The 22,959-nt window shown below is 43.2% G+C and overlaps 1 protein-coding gene across 2 annotated transcripts in view; it reads left to right on the plus strand.

The window, feature by feature from the left end:
* Positions 1–22,959, plus strand: part of DCAKD (dephospho-CoA kinase domain containing) — a 364,264-nt gene that overhangs the window by 312,163 nt on the left and 29,142 nt on the right. For both annotated transcript variants that reach the window (XM_086923875.1, XM_086923876.1), the window contains exon 4: positions 19,349–19,436. In XM_086923875.1, the coding sequence (XP_086780001.1) occupies positions 19,349–19,436 (88 nt within the window). The remainder of the gene's footprint in view (positions 1–19,348; positions 19,437–22,959) is intronic.

Consider the following 22,959-nt stretch of genomic DNA (forward strand, 5'->3'; position numbering starts at 1 on the left):
TCTCTGTGGGGAGCAGATACTACTGCTGTTGATGAGTAGAATTATTGGCTCGGCATGGGCTGGCCATCCAAGATTCTTGCTCCGGAGAGACAGTAAAGTCCTCTGATTCTTTCCACAGGTGGGGGCAGGTTGCTCCGGCTTGGATCATCAGTGAGGGCTTGGACCCACTTGGGTCACCACAATGACAATCTCTCCACAATGGCGGCTTGTACTCGGCAGCACTCCTTGTCCTTTTTGGTAGGCCCACATTTAATGCAGGGTCATCAAGTATATTCCCAACATGGACTACGGCCCAATTGGCACAGCAGTAATCTCCACGGTTGCCACCATGGCGTACAGGATTGCAGACTTCACTCCGCACATGGGCTCCACCCAAATCGACATAGCAGTCATCTTCACGGCAGCCCCCCCTGGCATACGGGGTTGACAACTTCACTCCGCTCACTGGGTACTGCATGATTGGCGCGGCTGTGATGCTGACCACAGCTATCTTCACGGTGGCCCCCTCTGGCACTTGGGGTCGCTGACTTGAACCTGCACATGGACGACGACCCAATAGGTTCTGTAGCAGTCTCCTCACACATTTCTACAGGGATATACTTACTAGGATCTCCCATTGGACCTCACTCCTTCCAACATTAGAAATATTGTCTGGGCCAAGGTAAAATATATTCAGTGTTACACCAAGAAGACAAGGGTAGTTTGTAACACCAGGGCCAGGAAAGCTGAGGAAATATAGCTCTATATTTAAGGGAAATTTGTTGGTCAAGGAGGTGCCTTTGCCCTGCTCTTTCTCCAGAATGTACTCTGCCTCCACCGAAGCAACTCCAAATCGGATACTCCCACAACGCAGGTCATGGGAGTGACTAGAGGTTAACACCTGGATGGCATCCACAGGGATGTGTATATCAAAAGGTTACCAGAGGGCCCAAGCCCTATTCTTTCTGATTGTCTTATCAGCCCCAGCTCCTTCCTGAGCTATGCCCATTCCCCTTTCCAGTTACCTCTCCCTGTATCAAAAGAGCATCCTCTGGAGTGTACTGAAGAGCTTGGTTATTCCTCCTGCAGTGTGTGTAGACCCAGCTTACAGGCTTGCAGCAGTCCACAAAACTGTTTAGTGGGTTCCGGTTTCTCCTCCTCCTCCATTCAGCCCGGGGTGTCCCAAAATATCCTCTATTTATTGTACCATTCACAGGCACACATACACCCAGCACATGTTTACAGCACACACGTGCTGCACAACAATACATACTGACTCGATATAGACCATAGGTGAGTTAAATACACAGCAGCAGGATGTTGCGAGTGAGCCAGTAGGTCTTATTTCAGTGACACAGGTAGACAGGCCTGTTCACTTCAACTGATCACTACATGTTATGCTGCTGTCTCTGTGCTTTTGTGACTTAACTCCTGGAAAAGGCAATAGCCTTTCACCACTATGAGGGTAGCTCTTTGGGTACCCCCACTTACTGGGCCAGCAAGACTGCAATCCGTGAAAGAGGCATATGTCATGGCACACATGCATGATCTGTGTTCGCCCATGACAACAAAAATGAGCACCAGGGATCCAGACATGATTGTAGCTGGGGAACTCAGCGCAGGTGTAAACTTCTGTCACAATGCAAGGGACTTTTAGAGAACAATCTTTCTCCATGACTGCAACAGACGTATAGAATTTGTTAGGATTTGTACTTTGGAAATACTCCTACCTATTGAAATTTAGGAAGCAATTACAAACTTGTCTCTTTGCCTGATAGACTAGGCTGGCTGTGCTCACTGTGTTTTGTTGCTGATATATCAATTGTAGTTTGTCACAGATTTTAGAAGTACCAGTTGTATCTTCATGTCCTCAATCCCTGTCCTTGACTCTGTCCCTTTATTATTGTTTTACTATAGAGCTAAAAAGCTGGTAAGTTTTGTTCTACAATTAAAAAAGAACATAACATACCTTTGGCCTCCACAACAGTGTGCCGTCTAGAGCTGCCCCAGAGGACATCATTGGTTGAATTTCGTTGTTGAAAGGGGTTCCGCTGCCTTGTAGCTTAGTTTGTGCTATAGAAATAGTATATACGTTGGGGGGTTCATGCTGCCTGTGCCTATTGGTTGAACATCCAGGTCTTGAGGTCCTTCTTGAACTACTGGAGCGATGTTGAGTCACTGAGGTGCAGGGGAAGTGTGTTCCAGCACTTTGTTGCTATGTGAGAAAAGAAGCAGCCTCCAATGTTTGATTGGCGGATGCGTTGGATGGCTGCCAGGGAGAGGGATCCAGAACAGAGTTTCCCGGTAGGTTGGTGGAAATCCACGTGTTTGCTGAGGTACGCAGGTCCTTCGTTTTGTAGTTCCTTGTTGGAGTGGATGAGCAGCATGAAGTGGCATCTCTTTGTGACTGGTAGCCAATGGAGCTTCCTGAGGTAAGGGGCGATGTGCGTCTGTCTGGGGAGGTCGGGGATGAGTCTGGCTGCTGCATTCTGAATGGTCTTGAGTTTCTTCATAATTTGGGTGGTGATGCCCGCGTAGAGGGATTTGCCGTAGTCAAGTCTACTGGTGACAAGAGCTTGTTTGACAGTTTGCCTGGTGTTGGGTGGGAGCCATTTGAAAACTGTCCTGTTCATTTGTAGGGTGAGGAAAAAGCAAAGAAGATGGTACTGACCTGTTTCTTCATGTATAGCTGGCTGTCGAGGATGATGCAGAGGCTGTGGGAGTGTTTGATTGGTTTGGGGTAGGCCCTAGCTCAGGTGGCCACTAATCATTGTTCCATTGGGTGTTCTTGCCTTTCCTGTAGATGAGTACTTCTGTCCTGTCAATGTTGAGTTTGAGACAGTTGTCCATCCAGATGGCCACATCTTCATGCATCTTTGGACCTTGTCTTTGAAGGATGTTGGGTCATTTGTCAGGGAGTGTTTGAGTTCGGTGTTGTCGGTGTAGGAGATGATGTTGAGTCCGTGGCTCCTAGCGATATTGGCCAGGGGTGTCATGCATCTGTTGAAGGGTTGGGTTGACTGGTGAGCCTTGTATCGGTGCTGTGGTTTGTTCTAAAGCTGGCTTGGTAGGGGTCCAAAAGGTTGTGGTTCACCATATGTCTGGATAGCTGAATGTTGATAGCTTTTTCGATGACCTTGGCTGGGAAAGGGAGCAGGAGATGAGGTGGAAGTTATTGGGATCTCCTGGGTCGGTGGATGGTTTCTTCAGCAGCGGCTTCACATCAGCATTTTTCAATTTTTTGTGTAAGTGGGCCATGGTGATCATGGAGTTGAGGACCTTGGTGAGTTCTTTGCGGATGGGTTGATTGCAGAGATCAGCTGGTGCTCCAGAGTGGATGGATCTCATGATTGATGCTGGTTCTTTCTCTGTGAGGGTGTTCCACGGGGTGAGGTGGCTGGGTAAGTGTATGAATACATGCATACAGCAATTTGTATTCCAGAATGCCCCCACTAAGCTGAGCAGACAACTACAATGTAAGCAAGTTCTTTCCACACTGAACAAACTTTAGCTTTCTTGTTTACAGAGATTCTGGCAGACAAAGAGACAACTGTTACCATATTTATTATGGTATTCGTGGACAGGATTCTGGCATCTTGGCAAAATAATTATATTTTAGTTTTCAAGGTACCCATTGTGGAAACAGAAGGCACTCACACCCCTTTTATGTGATCAGCTGTCTTCACTCCAGAGTTTATATACTTTAGGCATCAAATTAAGACAAAATATGTTTCCAACAATTCCCCTGAGCAGAGCCATCTAATCAGTTGGATGCCTTAGAACTCAATATGTTTGTTTGTGACCTGCCCGCTGGCAATGAACTCCCAAATGTATTGTGAGAGATCGCTACTTTTGCTGAGCCTACTTACGTGACATATTGCTCATGACTTTAGTTATCTGCTGCATGCATGAATGTATATAGCTAAACAGATTGTGTTTTACCTGGCTTGACTCTTTTGATGTTGTTTCCCATTCTATGGGTTGTAGAGCAGGAGTCGCCAACATTTTGGGTAGAAGGAGCTACTTATATGAGTGAAACTCATCCCAACACATTAAGCAAGATTACATTAGTGGGCACCGTATGCAAGATTACCAGCACTGGTCACCTTAGAGAATCACGGCTAACACAGAACAGCAGTAGCTGAGTAGCCCCTGCCACCCAAAAATATTAGTAATACGTTTCCCTAACACCGCATGATTTATCACTCAAAATATCAGCTTTAAGTATGTACTGAGAACTCCACCATTTTCATTTTTTCTAAACATGAGCTTATGAATTCTGAAAATACATGCATTTTCGTCTTGAACACATACTTTTCAATTTTGGTATACATATATTAAATTGACCAAGCAAATGCTTCTAATTTAGTGGGCTTGGTTGCATACAGGAGAGCTGCTTACATGTTGCTGAAGAGCTACCAGTAGGTCACAAGCTACTCATTGGAGAAGCGTATTCTGGACTATCCTTAGATGCCATGACTGAATGTGGTGTACAGGTTTTTCTAGAAATTCCAATGTTCCAGTTTCACAGCACTCCTTTTGAAGCACAGAAATTATTCTGAGGTAACGAAAGGTAGGTTCTCTGATTGTGTGCGGGAAGTGGCTTCTTGAGTGACATATAAGTGTCTCCAACTTTATGATGGAAAGACTGAAATTCAATAATTTTGCAAAGCTAAGCAGATTTGGTCCAAGGATTGGTTGCCTCCTTTGTTGGGAACAGCCCCATGAGAAAGTTTTTCTTTGGCTTCCCCTACCAGCAGAAAGTCCACTACACAAGCCCTCATAATACCTAGCCGTTTAGACCTTGACAGTGCTCTCCTCGTTGCCACTAATGAGTCACTTCTGTCAAGATTGCAGGTGATTTAGAATGCGGCAGCCTGATGTCTTTCTTCTGACTCCATCTCAGGTTCAATCTTCAGATCCTTTTATTGGCTCCTGGTCAGAAAGCTCTATAGTTTTGTGCTTCTCTGACATGCCCACAGAGGTCTGTACGGGGAATGCCTGGCCTATCTTCATTCCAGAATAAGTTTCCACCATCCAGTCAGGTGCTTTAGATCCTCTAGCACTGCACTTGCAATTCCCTGTCGCATCACTGGAATATGCTGCCTACCCAAAGTCGTACTTGTCAAACTTTACAACCTTTAAAAAACTGTAAAGAAAATGATTATTTAACTTTCAGGGATACTACTGTTGAAATGAGTTGTTGCACTCTATAAATGACATTAACATAATATAATATTCTGAGAGAGACAAACCGCCCTCTTGAGATATTTAAGCAGTAGTGTCAGTGCTAGAGCTTTTAGGATTAACCTTTCTTTTGAGAATATTAATAAGCTGGAGCAACCCACCCAGTCTCCTGCTTTTGGTGCTTAATTCAGAAGAATTTTAGTTCTTCTGTCATGCCACCAACAACTTTCCCTAAAACTGGAAACCTCCTCATGACACAACTTTAATATTGTGACAACATATATCCAGTTTCTGCTCTTAAATGAGTTATAGAGAGCTGTACCTTTCCAGAGAAGAGCATGCTACTCCAGATCCTTTATTATCCCCATAAAGGGAAGATTTTTGCTGCCAATTTTAGTCCTCTGTTTTTTCAACAAATATTTTAAAGATATTATACTTCATAATACTGACACTGCAAGAGATTCTGTAGGCTTTACAGGACCAGGATTAAGTACGTTCCACTACATGTTCAAGACACAGAACATTTTGACAGAACATTTCACATGTTTGTGGTAGGTGGCTAGAAAGTTCAGTTTGCTGTCCTCCCATGTGGGATTGCTTCAGAAGCTCACCATGTGTATCAGGGCTGAACATAAGATCTAAAACTACCATTTCATATGAGCAAAGTTTTTCCTTCATCAAAATCTTGTCTTTTACATTTGGAGAAGCTTGAATTCATAGATCCAATTGTTATGTTGGATTTGTATAGCACGGATTATCACCCGGTAGGGTATCCAAGTTCTGAAGCAGGTGAATAAGTGTGGGCCTGAGGGTATAATGAGTCAGCCTCGGAGAATTAGTTGAAGAGCCAATTCTAAACGCATATTCTCAGTGTACCTTTCCTCTTCCTGACCAGGTAAAGAAATATATACACCTTATGAAAAAATCTACTCGATCAGGGCAGGTCCATTCCATTGGTACATGCTCCTATGATTTTGTCCAGCTTCACGGTTCCACATGCCTTCTTGCAGATAAAACTATTGCAGTGGAACCAATTATACAGTCATCTGACATATGATTTTTCATCCTCCCATCCTGACTTCCACATTACATTGGTGGAGTACCCTCTCAGACATATTAAAGGGGGCACCTGGTTTTGGGTCACAGCATAGAATTAGGTCTAATAACAACTTAGTGGTTGCGAACTCAGAGTGCAAGTGTTGATTAGGTAAGCAGACTAGAAGAAGCAAACTACAGGTTGAACTGCTATATGAAGTTGTGGACTAGAACTTTGAGAGGCCCTGCAAGCCAAATACCGAATTATTTGGTACCCACACCAGCAGGAAATGGCTCAGATTCTGTCCAATACATTTTCCAATGAAGCACTAGATGAGCGACACAGTTTCTATGAAGGAGATGTTGAGCCTTCATTAGGTGGTCCCTCTAGTTTCGGTAATTCAGAAAGTCCTGCAGAATTTACAGCAGAAGAAAATTAATGTGGTAATGATTAACCTAGCCTGGAACAGATGCCTTTTATATTTTTTCAATTTATGGGATGTTTATGTTTATGTTTGTGGGATTTATAAAGCGCATGACCACCCTAGGGCATCTCAGCGCTACCAGATAAGGAGAAAGGCCGCCAACACCTAATCCAGCGGGAAAAGCCAGGTCTTGAGCCTTTTTTTAAAGGAGAGTTCAATTTCAGTGAGACGGATCTTTGGATCTAAGCTCTTCCAAAGCTTTGAAACCAGATGGGCAAAGGATCTTCCCCCCATCTAGCCTTTCTAGCTGGAACTGTTTTCATCAGAAATTTTGAGCTAGATCTGAGGTGCTGATCCGGTAAGTAGTGCGTAATTAATTTTTTAATAAGCACGGACCTCTCCCCTGCAAGGCCCTATGGGCAATACTCAGCGACTTGAATTTAATTCTAGCCTGTATCGGAAGCCAGTTTAATTTGCGTAGTCCTGCCCTGGCGGATTGACGTCTTGGAATGCTCAGCAGCATTCAAGCTGCGGCATTCTGGACCACTTGCAACATATTTGGGTGATCCCAGAAAGAGGGAATTTCCATAGTCCAGTCGCGATGTAACTAGGGCCTGGCCTATGGTTCTTCTTGCTTCTTCTGGGAGGAAGGACATCATTTTCCTGCTCATACGCATGATTCCGTAGCAGGTCCAGGCCAGTTTATTGGCCTGGGTCTCCATTGTTAGGTGGTTCTGGTCTAGCCATACGCCTAGATCTTTAATGGCAGCTTTGGGGGAGGGTGAAGGACCCCAGCTTGACGGCCAGGGGATTTCCAATTTTGGATTAGCTTTATTGTCCAGAATCATTAGTTCAGTTTTATCTCCGTTTAACTTGAGCTTACAATCTGCCATCCAAGATCCAATTTTTTCAAGACAAGGGACAAGTTGGTGGTGATCCGTGTTAAGTGAATCCAGGATTGCAAACACCAGTTGCGTGTCATCGGCACATGACACGATGGAGATACCGAATTCCTGTATTAACTGAGCCAATGGGCTGAGGTATACGTTAAATAACGTCGGGCTCAAGGAAGAGCCCTGTGGTACTCCCCAGAGGGATTCCAGGGGGTCAGACTGGAAACCTGCCTCCACACATTGGAAATGCCTATTGCTCAGGAATGATGAGACCCATTTCTTTGCCATTCCTACTATTCCCACCTCTTCCAGCCTCTGAATCAGCACTGTGTGGTCTACCGTATCAAAAGCGGCACTTAAATCCAGGAGTACCACCGCTGCTGTTTTATCTTGGTCCAAAATAGGCTTCAGTTTTTCGGTGACCACCAACAGTGCCGATTCAGTGCTATGTTTGGGTCTGAACCCCATCTGAGACTGGTGGATGACATTGTTGTTTTCCAGAAATGATGAGATTGCGGAATTAACCTCCCTTTCTGCAATTTTTCCCACTATCGGTAATAGTGATATTGGGGGATAGTTGGATAGGTCAGCAGGGTCCAAACCTGTTTTTTTCAACAAAGGCTTCACTGATGCATATTTCCAATCTCTTGGAACAACACCCTTTTCAAGGGAGAGATTTATTACATTGCATAGTTGGATAAGCATTGAGCTTCCTCCTTGTTCGAGAATATGCGGGGGGCTGGGTCCCTTGGTGGAATGGAACTGAGAACAGGGTGGGTCATTGGCTCTGAGTCCCTTTGTTCACATTGTGCATTTCTTTGGTTCATTCTTCCTGATGCTGGCATTGAATTGGGGAGTAGGAAGTTGTAAATATTTTCTACTTTATTTTTAAAGAACATAGCCAGTTCATCACATCTTTCCTTAGAATATTGTGGTCTGACAACTCCCTCTTTTACCGTTGTCAGTCCCTTCACAATATTAAAAAGTTCCTTAGTAATTTTTTATTCGAAAAAATCCGCCTGAGCTAACCTAATGCTCTTATGGGATGTCATTGCCTGTTACCGTAGTAGAGAAACTTCCCTCTCACACAACTGAATGATTATTAACTCACTGCTTGGTCTCAGTTAGTATGCTTGGAACTTAAAAGATTATTTTCGTACACTTATGGTTTTGCAATAGGAGGTCAAGAAGGTTTTCCTTAAATACAAGTAGGCCTTCCACAGGGCGTTGTATTCTGGTAGACTGCCTGGTTTCTCTAAATAGTGTCTTGTAATCACTCGACCCACAGCAGAGTGAAGTAGTGGATTGCCTTACCTTTGCTGGATGGACTCTTTTTTTAAAGTCTACTGTATTGGAAAGAGAATGTTCACATTCGGTTGGGCGATCTCTGATGTTTCTTAGGGGCTGCGGTCAAGGGGGAAGCTTCTTTCACTCCCTCTGGTCTTGCTCCTATCTGGTACTGTTCTGAGAGGAAGTTAGAAGTTGTCTGTCACAGTGGATGACTAGTCACTTAAAATGCAAGCTAGAATTTTGCTCTGTACCGTGGGCCTGATGCTCATGAAGCCAAATGTCGATTGTCTTTGAGGGGTTTCAAACACTCCTGGGGTAGAATTTCAAAAGGCAGACATGGACTGGTGCATCTACCCTAAAACACATGTTTACACAGACCTTGGTTCCCTAAAATGTATGTTAAAATTTGGGGACCATAATGGAACTATTGTGGCCTGGCCTGGTGGGATGACGTGATAGGGTAATCCTGTAATGTTTCTTGTGCCTTACTGGTATATGGTGCTGACTACCATAGATGCCCTTGACTTTCTGAGATTAAAGCTGATTGTCCTATTAATTTTGGGCTTCAGTCTGCTAATCAGCAGTGACAACAATGAATTATAATTTTGTCTTAGCTTGAAATCTCAATCAAACATAATTTTAAAAAAGATTCCTGTTTCACTATCAGAGGAAGGATGCAACATAGACAGCTAGAAGTTATTTGGTTGCAATTTTATCCTGTACATATTCACCAGATAAAAGTTGCCTATTCAATCTTCCAGCAGTGGCTAGATTTAAAGTGCCTTTAAAACAGATTTGCGCTCAATGAAATCTTAACCTTGCACAGACTTTGCTTTTGAGCACCCCATTTGACCCATTGCATTCTTATCCTCAAATAGGCTCGACCTAGATAATTATTCTTTCAGTAGCAATCAGTTCATTGAGTGGATGTGCTTGTGCTTTTTCCTCTCCTCATCCTTTGTCTCGAGTGATAGTTATTTTTTACTCAAACTTCTTCCAAGGTTTTCTGAGTTTGCATCCATTACACCGTGGAAGGGCCTTCAGTCATTATACAACCAACATAAAAAGTATTTGAGATTAGATGACAACCAGCTGATAAGGTCGGAAACACCAAAACTAGGTAAGAAATATACATTTTTCTAGTAGTTCTACCTATTAGGGGACATGTGTTTATGAGCAGGTGATAAAGGATGGCCCAGAAGGTTTAAAGCCCATTTGAATAGTGCAAAAACTTCAGAGCATTTGCAATTAAGTTGATTTGCCAGCTGACTGGCTACTTGAGTCTCCATGCATCCCTTCTCGAAGCACTGTTATTTTTAAATGCTGATGTGGAGGAGAATGAGGATTTGTTGGAGCTGTATTGCTAAGGTTCTGATATACTAAGCATAGATTTACCTGAGCCATCCCGCTTTTTACAGACTGGTAACCAATAGCAGACAAAGTTACTTACCTTTTGTAACGTTCTTCAGGATGGGTATTTAGATTCTACCATATTCCTCCCATCTCCACACTCCGAGGGTGTGAATTGTTTTTTTATTTACTATATGGCGGGCTATACCGGCCATTAAAAGCCCACTCCAGTGGCCTTTAACAAGGGAACGGGCCTTTAATGTCCAGTATAGCCCAGATATGTTACACTCTTAGGCTATTAGAACATTCCACCCCCAGAGGGGAAAATGTCCGAATTATAAAAACAAAGGTATTGGAGGTCAAGGGAGTTAAAATCCCGAAGCTCCAACACCTTTGGTTCTAAGCTGTTGCTGTCATTGTTCAACAGCTAACGGCCATGCTGTGAAAGTGGGCTAAAGTCAGCCCCTGGTTCTCCTCCACTTGGCTAAACTGCTTTTTTTTTAGTTCAGCTGAGCCCAGTGAAACACGAGCTGAGCAGCATTACTCCTCTCTCCCTCCCTCCAAGGCTCCAGTGACTCTGAGCTAGGGAGAAGGGAGGGGAAAGCCTCTGGTGTGCCCTGATGCACAACTTCTGCCTTTCACTTTTCCCTGCCCACTCCATTTATTTTGGAAAGGCAGGGAAAAGAAAAAGACAGAGGCTGTTTATTAGGTACATTCAAATGTTGAGAGCAGTGTGCCATTACCAGTCTATATAGGCCGCTGCTGTGCCATTATTTTCAAAGGAGTGCTCAACATTCCAAAATTCTAACATAGCCTTATAACCCACCTGTACCGAGGAATGAGAGGACGGACACAGGAATGTCTTCAATAAGAATGAGACTTTATTTAAAGTCTTTTTAGTATTTCAGTAATCGGACCCACAGCAGAGCAGCGCGTCTCAGAAGAAGTGTAGAGTAGAATCACAGAGTTCTACAATAGAAGAATAGAAAGAGTAGAATAGAAATAGAAGAAAGAAGAGATAGAAGAAAGATACCAGAGAATGTTACACATCTTCCCTTTTTCAGAGAAATAATAAATGATACATTACATGAAACATCAAATAAATAATGTACAAGAATGCAACATTTAAAGAAATAAAATATTAAGATAAAACAAAATCTTTAAATTGAACAGGTAATTTACAAATCCTTTTTGAAGGTAAAGAGGAAGTTGAAGCAGAAATCATATCAGAAGCAAGAACAATATTATCAGTAGTTGGAGTAGAGACCACATTTCCTCTTGAAGTAGAAGATGTGGAAGCAACAACATTACTATGCAAATTGGACAATGGTACATTTGAGGAAAAAGTAGAACCTTCAAACAAAATATAATCATCCACATTATGAGTAATAGCAGTTTTTTTTATAAATCTCGGATTGCTCATCAGAAATCGGAACAAGTCTATTCTTGCTCCACCATCTCCCATCATGAAGTAAACAATAACTGAGGCCTATTTTTGTAATTTTATAAGGGAGGGAAAAAGAAGATTCTCCCTTCTTGACAAGAAAAGGTTTCTAGATGAGGACATACGAGCCAGCAATAAAATCCGATGATTTAGCATGTTTGCGAATATCAAAATTATACTTTTGCTTGTTTTGTGCTAAAGCAACAGATTGCTGTAAAACAGACTTGTTTTCATTGGTTACACCACTTGAGGAAGAGTTAGAAGAATGTTGCTCCAACCAAGATGAGACGCGCTGCTCTGCGGTAGGTCCAATTACTGAAATAGATCTTGTTTTTTTTTTTTTTTTAAATGTCAAGCTTCCGAAGTTGGCTGGCAGGAATCCTCGGTTGATGGAAGAAAGTGAGTTGGCAGAATGAGTTATCTGCTTCACCCCACTCCTGGTACCAAAATATCTACCGAGGAATGAGAGGACGGACACATCAATGTCTTCAATAAGAATGAGACTTTATTTTAAGTCTTTTTAGTATTTCAGTAATCGGACCCAAAGCAGAGCAGCGCGTCTCAGAAGAAGAGTAGAGTAGAATCACAGAGTTCTAGAATAGAAGAATAGAAAGAGTAGAATAGAAATAGAAGAAAGAAGAGATAGAAGAAAGATACCAGAGAATGTTACACATCTTCCCTTTTTCAGAGAAATAATAAATGATACATTACATGAAACATCAAATAAATAATGTACAAGAATGCAACATTTAAAGAAATAGAATATTAAGATAAAACAAAATCTTTAAATCGAACAGGTAATTTGCAAATCCTTTTTGAAGGTAAAGAGGAAGTTGAAGCAGAAATCATACTAGAAGCAAGAACAATATTATCAGTAGTTGGAGTAGAGACCACATTTCCTCTTGAAGTAGAAGATGTGGAAGCAACAACATTACTATGCAAATTGGACGATGTTACATTTGAGGAAAAAGTAGAACCTTCAAACAAAATATAACCATCCACATTATGAGTAATAGCAGTTTTATTTATAAATCTCAGCTTGCTCATCAGAAATCGGAACAAGTCTATTCTTGCTCCACCATCTCCCATCATGAAGTAAACAAGAACTGAGACCAATTTTTGTAATTTTATAAAGGAGGGAAAAAGAAGATTCTCCCTTCTTGACAAAAAAAGGTTTCTAGATGAGGACATACGAGCCAGCAATAAAATCCGATGATTTAGCATGTTTGCGAATATCAAAATTATACTTTTGCTTGTTTTGTGCTAAAGCAACAGATTGCTGTAAAACAGACTTGTTTTCATTGGTTACACCACTTGAGGAAGATTTAGAAGAATGTTGCTCCAACCAAGATGAGACGCGCTGCTCTGCTGTGGGTCCGATTACTGAAATTGATCTCGTTTTTTTTTTTTTTTTTTAAATGTCAAGCTTCCGACGTTGGCTGGCAGGAATCCTCGGTTGATGGAAGAAAGTGAGTTGGCAGAACGAGTTATCTGCTTCACCCCACTCCTGGTACCAAAATATGTACCGAGGAATGAGAGGACGGACACATCAATGTCTTCAATAAGAATGAGACTTTATTTAAAGTCTTTTTAGTATTTCAGTAACCGGACCCACAGCAGAGCAGCGCGTCTCAGAAGAAGAGTAGAGTAGAATCACAGAGTTCTAGAATAGAAGAATAGAAAGAGTAGAATAGAAATAGAAGAAAGAAGAGATAGAAGAAAGATACCAGAGAATGTTACACCACCCTAGCAGGCAAAACCGGCCATTAAAGACCCGCACCAGCGTTAAAGGCCTGAGCTGCAGGCTAGGGTTTTTAACAAAGAAGTTGTACTTAAATGCCGGTAAAGCCCAACTACGGAGGGCTATTAGGCTAGTGGAACATTCTCTCAGTAGAGGGCAAAACGTTCTAACAAATAAAACAAAGGCCGTACTGATCCCAAGAGGATTGAAATCCCCTCGGGCCCCCCGAGGGCTTTGTTCGTTCACAGCAACAGCTGTGAACGACAAACATTGGAATGTTGGAGCTCGGGCTTGAACTGGCCATTAGAAGCCCAGAGCACTCCATTCTTTTCAATGGAACTCCCAACAATCCAATGTTCTAATACGTTTTATACTTCTTTATTGGTTTTACCTTGTTCTGTCGCTAGCCTTTGTGGGACAAAGAAAAATTTGACAAAACTGAGATCACCACTGCATTTGGCTCCTTATGTTAGACCCACTGTGTCTCTTCCTTTGGAGCCTCACACACAGCGCCACCTGATGTGTGTTGCCAGGTATGGCTTTGAAAAAAAAATAGGTGTATAAACAAGGAAAGACATAGAAGTATTAACCCGTTCCCCTTTCCAGCCAAATACTACTATAAACAGAAAGTGGAAGGAGTCTCCTGCCTATTTCCATCTATGTTCTAAAGAACCACTTCTTCAATCTCTTTTCATTGCCAGAGACTTGGAACCCATTGGGTTCCCACCCTGGTTGCTGAGTTCTCCCAGGGTTTTCTGCAACGCTTGATTACAGCGGAGTGTTTTTTTGGGGGGGCAATCTAGTGACTGTGTATGTGTCAATGTGAAGTGATGATTAAAATTGGCTCGAGATTCCCTCTCTCTTGTAGTAGATTTATTCTTGGGATACTCTGTCAATATTAAAAGCAAGTGGTGGATAAGGGTGGGATGGTTAGTTGGTCCCACTTATCCTTGGTGTGATCTACATTTTTCAGCCACCTTTTTTTCCTATCTAGAACGTGGCCTTCTTCAGGACCAAATATGACATGCTTGCACTCTTACTAAGACATGCAAGAGAGGGGTATCTGTAATAAATACTTAGAAAGCCCCTGATGATTTTGATACAGTTACCTCTTCTTTGTATGCTGTAAAACAAAGTATTGGTACAAAGTGGTAAAATTAGAACAATTAGGTAGGGATAATTAATGGAGGCCGATAAGTGTGTTCACTCTCTTGAACTCCTAATTCCTTTGTTACAATTTTATAACTGTACATCAAGCATTGCGATGAAACATATTTCGAGCCACAGGCTCACATTCCATTTGAGCAAGCCTCAGCTTTAGGCTTCCAGAGCAAATCTAGGGTCACAGTACAGAAGTGTTGCTTATATTTACTAGAGCTCAAGTAGTGCTGGCCAGACGGCAGGACCGGGACCCTAGGTGCCTGATGTCAACCCATTTGGGTTATGATTAAAAAAAGATGTCATGAATTTATTTGTGATAATAAAGATAAACAGCATCATTTACAGTGATATTTGACCTTCCTCACTGTGTGCAGTTCTATTTTTCTCATTGCAAGGGCAGGTGAGTCTAGTTCACTTGCATCAGCGTGTTATAGTTAAGCATGCGATTAAAAGCACTCTGTTGTGATAGCGCTCATACGGTAATAGTGAAACATTAGTGAAATAAAATATTGAATACTGATGTTATTCATGTATGCCTCTTGCCTTGGGGATACTGCGAGGGGTGGGTGGGCCCTGTGTTTATACTCTGTTAATTAGAAATTGGTTTCAAGGCACATTTAAGAGAAAACTCTCTAAGGGCTCCAAGGGTGATTCGATCCACCCACGAAAATCAGGCTCCCACATGGGTACTTACTTCGTCAAGGTGCCTCTCCCTCTTTTGCACCTCTAGCAGCCTCTGCAGTCCCGGACAAGGATGTCTCGGTTCTAGATTCTCCGTTACATACTGTGTCGGATTTTGTTTCTCACTTCACGGCAGAGTGCCACCACCGGTGCTCGGCCTTGCTCCCTGGGGGGGGCAGGTATTTCCTCCCATGCGTCTGTGCGTGCGGTGTCGTCACACACTGAGCGCTCTGAGTGAGCGCTGGGCATTCTGGTGATGTTTGTTATTGTTGTTCATAAGGTAACGGAGTGCATCGGTTACAGATGCAGGCTTTTCGTGTCTGGTCGCCGTTTCTGATTCGGATTTTCCTATGCAATTTGTTGGTTCCTCTTAGTTTAGACGGTTTTTCTTAATAACCTACATTTCTCTTATTTTCAGTTAAATGATGTTTCACATGACTTATTGCATAGCCATGCATCCTAGGATGAGTATAGGTAGGTTTTTTTGCAATAACGCTCAGCCGTGCATCCTGTGAGCAGTATTGGTATGTTTTTCTGCAATATCAATCAATTTCACCTCTTTTTGCTTACGAGGTGTTTTAAATGATGTTGTTCCAGGGAATATTATCATTTAGGCCTGTCTTCTGCGTGGACATCTAATACAGCCAGCGTTGTTCTTTTTCAAACAAGTGACTCTACAAGTTGTCTCCAGAGTTTTCCAGTTGTTCTGTCACTACCCACGTCATATCGTTGAGAGTGTGTCCTTGGTTGATGAAGTGATCTGTAATTTTTCTTGTACCCTTCTGCACCATATGTTGCTCCTGTGTACATTTTTTCGAGTCTTGATGTTTCTTGTGGTCATGCCCACATAAAGTAGTCCACAGGAGCGTGTGATTAGGTAGAGTACATTTTTGAATTGCAATTGTTGTGTTCTCGTTAAGTGACAGATACTACAGTTTGCACATGTGTGGTGTCCAGTCACCTCTGGTAAGCCCCATAAGCTGCTAACAGTTGTTCTTACATCTTTTGGTGTATCAGTCCAAGGTCTGGTTCTCACCAGAGTGTCTTTTAGACTTGTAGTCTTTTTGAAGGAGAAGAGGGTTTTTTCCCAATATGCGCCAATGTCTGTCTCAATTATGTCTACCTGCACCAAAAGATAATCTCTATTTTGTTTACTTGTTCTCTTGTAAGTTTTTTTAATGATTCTCTCTTAGGGTTATTGCGATCTCGCAGTTTTCCTTTCAGTTTTTGCTTGGCTAATGAAGTCTGTTTTTTTTAAGAATTCCTTCTCAATCTAAGGAACGGCCTGTATGGTAGATTCTCTCAGAGGGCTCTTAGGTGGAAACAGTAAACTTTCAGCAGTGTGTTTTTGTCTGCAGGTTTTTAGTATGTTTTTGTACCCATTTTTCTATTTTCAGCATATATAGTGATGTCCAAAAAGGTTATAACCTGTTTGTTATTTGTACGAGTGAATTTCAGATTGAGGTCACATGTATTGATCCTTTTTAAGAACTCGCTCATACATGTGTTGTCTCCCTTCCATATTATTAGGATATCATCTATGCAACATTTCCATAGTTATCTCTGTACCTGTTTTTGTTATGCAAAATGTATCTGGTCTCAAAGCTATGGTCATAGAGGTCTGTTACACTAGAGCGAATGTACTGCCAAATGATTTCTGAAGGTTTGTAGGTAGGTCTTCCCTTCAAATTTGAAGTTATTCTCTTTAAGGCAAGATGAGCACATTCCAAGATGAAGTGTTTTGGTGTCAATAATTTGCCCTCTTGCAGTTCCAGAGTCTCTCATATTACCTCAAATGTGGTATTTTAGGATAGACTGGTATACAGGCTTTACACATCTATGGATAGTAAGCTACTTGTTTCTGGATTCAATTCCATATCCTGTAGTGAGCAGAGTAGATCTTTCGTGTCCTTTAGATAAGTACTTGTTTGTTGTACTATTGGTTTGAGGTAGAAGTTGCAGAAGCAGGATAGAGGTTCTAACAGCGACCCAATACCTGATACGATAGGCCTGCCCGATGGAGGTTTCCTATTTTTGTGGAGCTTGGGTAATGTGTAAAAGTATGGTGTTTTGGGATTTGATGTATTAAGAAATTCCGCTTCTGTTTTTAGAGATCCAGTCCCTTTATGCCTCCATTTCCACCATGTTTCTGATTTCTGTTTGCAGTCTAGTTGTTAGATCATCTCGTAAGATTTTGTAGTTTTTTTCATCGGATAGGAGGCATAGGCATTCCTGTCGTAAGTCCTCCAGATTTTGTAGGACGATGTCCCCTCCTCTGTCTTCTGGTTTTATGATTACGTGGGTTTGATCTTTCAGGGCTTTTGATTCCAAATTTGTCATGTTATGATGGACTTCAGTTGACTCTTTTTTCAGTGTTTGTGTTTCAATCTCTTTATATACTGCTTGTTCAAAGTTGACTATTTCTGTCAGTATTGGAGGTGGGGGGACCGAATGTATTTATTTATTTATTTTTTAGGCCCGTTTCCCCTTTTAGGGAGGTTTCTTCCACCTGATTCTTTTTTCCAAGAAAGCTTTTAATTTTAGTTTCCTGAAAAATTCTGAATGTTTGCATTGTAGACGAAATGTATCCAATTTGGCAGTAGGTACAAAGAGAAGTCCTTCGTTCAGAACACTTTCTTGTGCTTTCATTAGTGTCCATGTTGACAGATTAGTTATTATATCTGGCCCCTGCACGTTCCTGGTTGGTTGTCTTTCGACATGCTCCTGGTGTTTACTCTCTGTTGCAGGTCCTCCCAGTATACTCGTTCTCTCTTCTTCTCTTTCCACGCACTCCTCCTCCTCGCCATAAAAAAGGCAATCTCTGTGTTTGGGGAAAGGTCTTCGGGGGGTGGGGATCCTGTAAAATAAAGTATTGCTACAAAGTGGAAAAATTAAAACGAGTAGGTAGTAATAATTAATGGAACCCGATAAGTGTATTCACTTTTTCGTCATCTTGTAGCACCGAGACATGCATTGGCGTGTTTTCTTGTTATAGGTGAACATGCTATTAAAAACACTCTGTTGTGATATCGCTCATATGGTAATAGTGAAACGTTAGTGGAATAAAATATCGAAAACTGACGTTATTTATTTTTGCCTCTTGCCACCTGGGATACTGCAAAGGGGTGTGTGGGCCCGGCGGGCCCTGTAGTCAAACTCTGTGATGTATTAAAAAAAAATCCAACCAGTCTGGGCCTATAGAGGTTTTCACATAAGAATTCTGTGGAATCTACATATCCATAATAAATACCCTTATCTAAGGTAAGTAAATTGCTCTTTTCCCATATGTTCACTCATTTTTACCTAGTGCTCCATAGGATGAAATATGAACGCCCGATGGAGGATTTCAGTGTAGTGCCACTACATGGCGAGGATGACCCTTCGACCATCAACTCGAGGCTGGGTAGAGTCCTCCAATAGATTCTCAGGCCGCAAATTCCTCCCGCATACACTACTCACTAAAAGTTGGTGTAATGCACCTCTACTTGGTTGACCTCCTATAGTGGGGTGTAACATTTTAACTCAATAAACCAATTTTCCTGGTTGTTACCTTGTACAATGAGCTCCACTGTGTCTGTCTATTCTTCATGAATAAACAACCAATAATGGGCTTCTCTTTGAAGTGTGAACCTCCCTAATCCTTCGGCAGAATTTTGAAAAACCATTTGTTGGTCTAGAGCACTGCCGTTTAGGAGTGACACCAGTAATGTGCAAGTTCAAACGGTATTATGGTCATACCCCAGTCATTATGTGATTCAGAAAGTTGTATTATGGCACCATGCCTCTTTAGGAGCGACATTTGTGATTTACTTGTAGAGAAATAGCAGCGTTTTCACTGGAGTTAATCTCACAGTTACACACGTACAAGTGATGGCCATGTCTGTGCCGTTGCAGGTAGGTGTTAAATATGATAATGGAGTATAAACAATCTAAGAGTGAGTTCCAATAATTTATTTTATGCCTGATGCAGAGTGAGGGATGGTTTTCTTGAAGTTGGAGGACAGCAATCTGAGAAATTAACCACACTGATTCACTCAGTTCCCCTGAGGGCCTGACATTCATCTGACACGTTTTCCATTCAGCAATTTAGATGCTGTCCTTTCTTTGTTGGAACGTACTCAAAAGCATTCTTAATTTGTGTTTTTTTTCTACACTTTTCCAGGCTACCGGTTTGTAATTCTGGACATCCCTCTGCTGTTTGAGAGCAACAGGCTGACCCGCTTTATGAAACACACCATCTTGGTTTACTGGTACGTGAAAAGAATTGAGGACTTCCAGGGCAGCGGCTAGATTGGAGAGGCAGGAAGTACATTGACCGAGGGCTCTCATAGCCATAATGGTCTGTGGAAATTGAAAACTCTGCACTATCTACTTAACCTTCACGTAGGAACATAAGTGTGTGGTGAAGTGTTTGTAAACCAGTTTGGGATTCTGATATGGCAGTAAGCTCTTAAGGACCCCTTTAAATGGAGCATCCCACCCACTCGATGATTCCCCTTTTCATCCCAGTGCCTGGGCAAGGAAAGAATATGTGAAACATTATTAGACAGAATGTGACTCTTTTTCTTTTATTTTTGCTGATGAAAGCATTTGACATCAGCAAAAGAGTCGGATGCCTTGGTGGTTCAGTAGATTGAGCTCTGGTGTGTAGGGTTATATATAGCCCTAGTCAGTAATGATAAAAAGCATTGTTCATCTTGTGGACACATAGTTGAAGATCCTTAAAACGTACTAGTGGGTCTTATCGTGCAATAAACAGTCCACGCTGATGTTTTAAGCATAAAAGACCATTTATTAGGACCAGGCTGCACAACATAATCAATAACCAAATAACAACAACATAGCCAATAGCAAACCCCAACATCAACTCTTCATCCATTCACTCCATGACCCGTTCCGTTCTTCATCCATATCTTCACTTCTCTTCTACCATCCTCCCCGGTATCACCTGGCATTACACTCATGCCTCCAGCCCCCCATCATTCACTCTCCCCCCGAAGGATGGATGCACCGCCCTACCCATCCCAAGTACCGCCAACCCTGCAGCCCATCCTAAACTGGCACGCTCCGCCAACCCTACTCCCGAACCCTAGTAAAGCTGTAGGGTGGGTGGGTGGCCTTTTCTAACTCGACCCTCCCGATGGTGCCAGAATGCAGGAACAGAAAGTCACCTTCCTCCCCTGCATTCTTATACCCACCCCCATAAACACCACCCCCTGACCCAAACCTGGCCCACCTGTGCGAAAGACCCTGGGAAAGACTAGTCTGCGAGTCTGCTTCCCCCAGGGCCCACCATTGTGTAATGAACAGTTCATGCTGAGTGTGGCTCAATGGTTAGAGCGGCAGACCCTGATGCAGAGTTCTGGCCCAGGACCAGGGTTCAATTCCCGACGCGGCAGGGTCTCGATAATTCTCGCCTCGGCGCCTACTCTAATCATGGGGTCCCCGGCCTGCAACTCTGGGCAATAGCTTGCTTAATCTCTATAACTGCCCCTACAACACTGGGATGCCTGGCTTCACCTTGGGGTGCCCAGGAGGGGCATCTCACAGGGAGAGCCAGGAAGGGCTCCACAGCATTATACAGCGCGGGGACGCCCAGGTGATGGGCAGCTGTGCGCTTTACAAGTATCCTACATTTACATTTAAGCGTAAAAGGCCATTTATAAGGACCAGGCTGCACAACATAATCAATAACCAAATAACAACAAATAACCAATAACAAACCCCAACATCAACTCTCCATCCCTTCACCCACTCCAAACTCACCTCTCATTCCACTCCATGACCCTTTCAGTTCTTCATCCATTTCTTCAGTTCTCTTCTAGCATCCTCCCCGGTATCACCTGGCATTACACTCTTGCCTCCAGCGCGCCCATCATTCACTCTTTTTCCCCCTCCCAAGGATGGGTGTGCCCGTCAGACTTTCCCATCTCTCCCAAGTACCCCCCCCCCGCGGTCCATCTGTGCATCTTTCATCCCACCTACTCAAGCATCCCTCTTACACTAAATAGCCTTGTTCCACAACTTGCTGACCACATCTCCCATCTCCATCATGTAATATGCGTTCCCGAACCTCGAAAGATGCACACTGTCATCCCTGAAGAGTAGCGGTTCCTCCAGTATGAGCAATCACTTTAATGTCTTTCTCCCCACAAAAAACCCTCATCGCTCTGTTTAGCTTTCTCCGTGCTTTCTCAACAGCCTGTGTTTAATTGCCCCCCTCCAGACTCTCCAAGGAACAAATTCTGTCCATGCATTGCATGTCCGTGCAAGTATTTGTTTTAATATCTCTAAGTATCAGCTGTAAGCACACCAAACCCGACAGCCAAATTAGATCGTTCTCACCCAAATCCAGTATTAACAAATCAGGGCATCCTTTCTGGGGGACCATCTTCGCGAGCCAGGGCAATAGTGCCCTTCATCGCATCCCCCCTTTTCTCCACGGTCATACACCTGTTGCTCTGCGTACTTGGAGGCCCAATGCCCAAACAAATGCCCAGTGATCCATCTGACCGTCTTGGCCCCCGGGCCACCCACGCAACTTACGGTGAGAAAAAGGCATTAGTAACACATCCAGAAACCCCCAACATCTCACCCCGAATACCCCCCCCCCCCGGGCAGGCAATGTCCCCAGTCCAAGACCCTCTATTTACGCACATAGCGCTCGCAGCACTTAGGTTTCCACCTCCCAATCTGCTGAATCCTATCCCAAGACCATCCCAGGCGAGCTGCCGCCGCCCCAATATGGAAAGAATGCGTCCCAAAACCTGCCAGTTTCAAACCCACCCGTCTCAACACCATGCGCAAAACCGCCAATATCTGCACCGCCATCACCTTCGCCCCTAGACACATGACAAATGATTTCCCCAATCGTGGCCCTTGTTGCCAGTAGACAATTTTGCCATTCAGCCACCGGACACACATCCCCGTAACCACTCTCACACAACAAAACCCATTTCCCTCTCCCCAACTGATCTGTCTTGTACTGCCCCAACCACATCCCCAGGCGACCTGCATCCATCCTGATCTCCTCATATCTCCTGCTGCTCACCTTTCCTGTCACCAACAACTGTGATACCCTGGAGGCCCTAAAAAACATCCATACCATGCATAAACGAAAAACCGCAACCTCAAAACTGTCAAAACAACACTGAGGCAAAGCCTTAACCAGTCTGACCAGTAGGTCAAAAGTAATCGCTTCCCTTAACGCCCCTCTCCCCTTCCCCCCTTCCCCCCCTCTCTTCCTGCCCCAACCACTGAGTACCCTAATGATCACATCCTTTGTAGGATCAAATCCAAACAACAATGGAAAGACACTCCCGCCAATTTTCCCGCAATGGTCGCCGAAGACAGCTCTTTGTCAATGTAATGTAATACAAACTGCAACACTCCCTGTTCCACAGTTGAGCGGTCCTGAAACGATGACTCCCCACACCATCCCATAAAGGATCCAAACTCCGCCCATGCCAGTCTGTAGGTCCGTCTCATGATATCAGCAGGGCCGGTCCTAGCCATGGGCGGTATGGGCAGCTGCCCAGGGCCTCAAGCTCAGGGGGGCCCAGCCGCCGGCCCCGCAGTCCAGACTCAACTGTGACTATATAAACGTTTGTCTGAACTGTATTCATGTTATATTTTCTACACAGATTAACTGCTTTCTATTTACTCTTGCTGATGTTCTCGTTTTGTTTAGTAATATTTAAATTATTATTCTGAACATGACATCCATTAAATAGCCCTAGTTTTGCTGAATGACATGAATGAATATCTGACTGT

Source organism: Lissotriton vulgaris, chromosome 5 (genome assembly GCF_964263255.1).
Source record: "Lissotriton vulgaris chromosome 5, aLisVul1.2, whole genome shotgun sequence".
Lineage (NCBI taxonomy): Eukaryota > Metazoa > Chordata > Amphibia > Caudata > Salamandridae > Lissotriton > Lissotriton vulgaris.